This window comes from Parasteatoda tepidariorum, chromosome 4 (genome assembly GCF_043381705.1).
Source record: "Parasteatoda tepidariorum isolate YZ-2023 chromosome 4, CAS_Ptep_4.0, whole genome shotgun sequence".
NCBI classification, from domain to species: Eukaryota; Metazoa; Arthropoda; class Arachnida; order Araneae; family Theridiidae; genus Parasteatoda; species Parasteatoda tepidariorum.
In genome coordinates this window covers 21820586-21826024 of record NC_092207.1, presented here as the reverse complement: position 1 = coordinate 21826024, position 5439 = coordinate 21820586, and the positions used below count along the sequence as shown (strand labels likewise).

General features: G+C 25.1%; 1 protein-coding gene across 7 annotated transcripts in view; it reads left to right on the top strand.

The window, feature by feature from the left end:
• Window positions 1-5439, top strand: part of LOC107450051 (acetoacetyl-CoA synthetase) — a 148269-nt gene that overhangs the window by 69960 nt on the left and 72870 nt on the right. Inside the window, exon 1 of one of the 7 annotated variants that reach the window (XM_043039725.2) lies at window positions 4054-4504. The exons of 3 other annotated variants lie outside the window; for them this stretch is intronic. In XM_043039725.2, coding sequence (XP_042895659.2) covers window positions 4456-4504 — 49 coding nt within the window. In that variant the 5' untranslated portion in view covers window positions 4054-4455. Of the gene's footprint in view, window positions 1-4053; window positions 4505-5439 lie in introns of those variants that run through there. 3 more of the 7 variants (XM_043039722.2, XM_043039723.1, XM_071179509.1) reach the window with 3 other exon arrangements.

Here is a 5439-nt window from a genome sequence, read left to right as displayed (position 1 = left end):
ATATATATATATATTATAAGCCTTTCCCCAATCTTTGTTAACGTAAATCAGGAGGAGTTATAGAAAGGTGAAGAAATAAAGTTAATTTTCTATATGCTAAATGTTTTGATATTTCACAAAGCAATGCACTGTATGAATGCGTCAGAAAACTACCAGTATATTTATATGTGGTATTTATATTTGAAGATCTTTTAAAATCTTTTAATTGGATTTTTTTAAAGAGGTATTTTCCTTATATTTGGTGAAAAACAACTTAATTTTAGGTTTTAATCAAAGGTGGTATTAAAGGCGTTTCACGCTGTATTGGAGGTAATTCAGAAGCCTAAAAACAAAAAAGTTTGTTGGCTTTATCAAATAAGAACAAAGAAATAACGTTGCATTTAACCCCGATTTTGTCTCTCTTTTAGTTTTTTTATATTTTTGCGTGACTCTATGTATTTAATATTAACGGCTTATTAGCAGAACTTTGTGATGAGCTGTCAAACCTGTATAACAATATGTATACGATAACAGTATGTGTATAATAACAATATGCATGCATAACAATAAATAAATATATATAAACAGATACTTCCACAGTTGCAGTGGGATTCAAACCTGTTGTCTCCACGCTCTAATTTTAAGATGTTGGGATAGCCCTGATGCGTTACAGCTATTAATTTGGATTAGCCCTTTACAGCCTTTTGTATATTTTAAAATAAGCATGTTTATAAGTTTGGTACTTGTTTCCTCATAGAAATGAAAGCAACTAAAACGAAGTTAATAAGCCTTTATAAAATTAAATTAAAGGTTATCAAACTGAGCAGTTTTGTGTTATCTCAAACTATACTAGTACTCTTTTTTTAAAATAAAATTAATAACGTTTACCACATTTACTACCAAAGAGAATGATATTAAAACATATTTCATCGTTAATTTCATCAAAAGCCATTAGCAAAGTTCTACGGTAAAAATGATCTTACTTTTCGGTGTAACCATAAAGCCAGGAAACGCAATTAATTTTGACTATACTTTTTTTTTTCAGAGCAGACTCCTTGTTTTTGACAAAGTGGCATTCAACATTTCAAAAATTTAACATGGTTAAAATTTATTAATTTTAATATTATAAAGCATTTATGTGCCTTCCTTCTTTACTCAAAAACAATAAATTGATTTGACTAAATTTGTATAAATTATTTAATGCTATTCTTGATTTACTAGTAAGTGCTTATTGTTTTGTTTTGATGACGTTGCATTTAGCACTTTTTAAGGGACAAAAATTTAATGTAATTAACATTTCACCACATCTTAACAATATTGAATGTTTACTAATTTGCGTTTAAATAACATGTCTTTGTTTTGTTTTAAAATAACCAGCAGTTTTTTTGTGAATGAAAATTTAATATGACTATAACGGATTAATTTTTTAATTCTATTCTGCCTCAATATTTGATTTTTGTATGATATAGCTACATTTACATAACTTTATAGTAGCATTTTGTTTTTGATAAAAATCAATTTTTATAAACAAACATTGGAAAAATTGAATAAGAATGAAGCGAAAATTATCTAAAAAAGCATTTTTTGTAAACATGTAGATAAATACCTGTGTAAATAAAGTAGATAATGATACTCTTGAAACTTAATATAGTAAGAAAAAGATAATGGAATATTTAAGTTTTTTTTCTTATTTTCAATGTTAAAAACAATAAATACATAAAATAAATAGTATTTAATTTACAAACACAGTAATTGCACTCAAAATATGTTGTGAGTGTGATTATTGGCTTGAAAAAGTGTGATTATTGGCACCATTTATTCTGTTTAAGTTATCAGTGTGTTTTTTTAAAAGGTTAAAAAGAAGAACATAATGTTCTTGCTTATGAAAATCAGCCATAAAGTAATTATCGTAAATTATAATAAGCGTTAAAACGGGACACCTGGGTTCATCTATACGTGACTTAAAGGTATAAAAAGTATGTAGGCTGCTATTTGGCTTTTAGCCAAATAAATTAAATATCTTTACGTAATCATTAAAGATATAAAAAATGCTTGATGTTTCTTAGATGTTTAAGATTCAACTTGATATGAGGAATAGATTTATGCATATTTCTTAAAAATAATATCTTAAAACTCACAAGCAGTAGAAAGTTTTATTAAAAAAGAACTCAAATGATTTATGAAATATTTCTTTGGATTTTCTTCTTGTTGCATAATTTCACTAAAATATCATAAATTCATTCTCCCAAAATCATGTTGAATACAAAAAATTACACGATTTAATTTTTTTAAAATTAATATGATTTGCAAGTGACTGCGTTGTATCTTGTGTTTACAGTTAGCGGCATTGTTGAAACATACTGAACTTAAATTCAACCCCCCCTAGGTTTGGTCCAACCCACACTTATAAAAACGTCAATTTTACGTTTTACATCTATTAAATAATTGACAGTGAGACCTTTTTATGTCAAAATATTTGAAGGTAACAGCAACTCACACTTTTAGAAACTTAACGGGTGCTTTTTTAATGATCCCAGATTTGAAATATTGGTAGAAATTTGTTGCGTTCTGCTTAGGAAACAAGTTATTTATCGTAACTACATTTTGAAATTGATTATAATATTCGTTAACTTACTAGAAAAACTACTTACTGAAAATGTTTTTAGTTGTATGTCAGACGATATATACTAAAGTATTAAAAAAAAACGTTATTTAAATTTCGTTTGCAGACTGCATTACGTTGTTGCTGCAAATAGTCCTTTTGTAATTATGTTTGATTCTGTTCCTAATATTTAGTGTTAGCAGCACCATCTTTTGATAAAATTTGCACCTAATTTAAAAACTTAGTTAAAAAAATTAATCGGTTTCCTAAACAAAACAGGCAATTTAATGTCTTTCCGATTTTCTTAAATTAATTTTCGAAATTGTCAGTCATTTTAGAACACTCGTAAAAGATTTTATTAAATCTTTTAATGATTAAATACTAAAAGATTTTATTTTAAGTATTAGATTTTAATTAAAATAAATTTAAAAAAAATTATTTTTAATCGCAGAAAAGGGGTTATATCTTTGTCTCAATGCGTATTTATTATTAAACCACTAGTGCAAGCTCATTTTTGTACTCAAGGTTATAGAAATGTATCACAAGGTTTGTTTTTTGATATAAATTACTTTTTATAACTATTATTTTAATATCAATAGACAGAATTAATACGTAGTTCATAATACGTAATTCAATTATAGCTCTTGTTATTTTTAATTCATACTCAAAAATAATTTTCCTCAATGACAAGAAAAAAGAAGTTCCCAATTTGTTGTTGACGAATACTCAGTGTATACATGATTATAAGATTTATTTTCTCAAAGTTATAAGAATATAAATTTTAATGTTATTTATTTTACATTTATATTCAGTTTAAAAAAGGAAAACTTGTTTCAACCTTTTTAATTAGAATAAAAAATTTTTAAGCAGTATTTTGTTTCTTAATTTCCCAGTTGATTTCACTACACATCAATTATCAAACATTTTATTGAAAAATTGCAGTTTAATTGAGATTAATTGGCAATTTTCAAACCATTTCAAAAATTTACAAACAATTCAAATTTTTCAAGTAAAAAAACTGTCAGACGGAATTCTTTATATTGTTAAAATGATTTCAAGTCTAATGTAGAGGAGAACACTTTTAGAACATTTGCGATTTGTGAATTATTTTTATATAACATTTACAAATCCTAAGCTGAAAATTTAATTTTAAAATTACAATTTTAATAAGTATTTATAATTAAATTTTAATAAGTAATTAAAATATTTTTCCTTGAAGAAACGCTGTTCACTTTTGAAAAATAAACTTAATGTTTTTTTAAAAATCTCTTTAAAAAGATATTCAACAACTAAGCAACTGTCAAGAAAATAATACATAATGCTCTTAAGTACAGCGTGATAAATTTATTATAAAACTCCATTTTAGTGATAAATTTATTATAAAACTCCATTTTAGTGATAAATTTATTATAAAACTCCTTTGTCAAAATATTCTCGAACATTTTTCAACAAAATTTTATCTTTTAGACTGATTGTTCATCAAAAGAAAGAAGAAAAAAAACGCATTTTCAATGGAATACAAAAAAAAAAAAATATTTATTGTTTGATTTGAAACGATTAACTCAGCCGGTAAAGTTGAAAGTGAGAGAGTAGAGAAGGGAGACAAAAGATCTATGTTGCAACGTTCGAAAGAAACGGAAGGAAAATTTCCTTCAAATATTTGAAAGAAAAAAAAATAATAATTCTGCGCGTGGATGTGGTCTTGGCGAGAAATAAAAAAAACCCAGGTAAATAAGTATCTTTCGCCAAAACCCACCTGACTAGCGGAAGGAGTGACTAGAGCAGTCAATGAAGTAGAAGAATCATTCTTAATTCCGCGACATTCGAATACTTATCCTGGGCATCTCTTTTCATTATCCTCTAATCATCCAAAGATGAATGGGCAAACGAATGGGCAAACTAATGGTGTGAATGGAGTAAAAGGTGAGTGGTATCTTTTGCACCTAAAATAGTATTTTATAAATGAAGTTATCAATTATTATTTATAAATAATTATATCTTTTTTATTGAAAAGATTTATAGTTTGTTAAATTATAAAATATATATTATGCATTGATATAACTATGGTAATTTTAAAAACTATTTGTGCCTTATCTAAAATATGACAAGACTTTTTTTCTGTTAGATATTTATAATTAAACAACATTAAATACAGTATAATAATATTATAAACAATATTGTAATAATAATTTGTAATAATTTGTAATAATATTATAAACAATATTATTACAAAATATTAAAACAGATAAATCTGGATTTTAAAAGGATTTTCTTATTTTTATTGTGCGTAGTGTTTGTTGGGCTTTTATGATTAAATAACACATTTCTTTAAAAAAATTTGCAGGTTAAAAAGCAAAAAGGAAATTAAAAATAATTTTATGGTTTACAATTGAATAGAATAACACAGTGAGTGAATTTTTGGAGAATTTGAAACTACTTTCTTTAAAAATATATATATTTTTTAAATTCATTACTTTACGAGTGTTTATAAATAATGATAAGAAAATAAATTAATATTATATCATGTATTATATGACGTATTATATTATGCATTATGTATGATAATATATAATTAGGTGTTAAATAATAGCAGGTCTTAATGCACAATTTATATAACACATCCTTAATAAATCATTAATACTACATGCATTCTCATTCGCTATAATTCCTTTGATTCTAACTAAGCAACTGTATCTGTACTCTTAACTCATCTCACGAACAAACAGCAATACGAACATACGAATTTCGGCAGAGTGCTGCAATTTTTCAAATATGTGTCATATAGTCAACGAATTAATATTACTTTTTAGAAAAAATTTATATATATATATATATATATATATATATATATATACGGT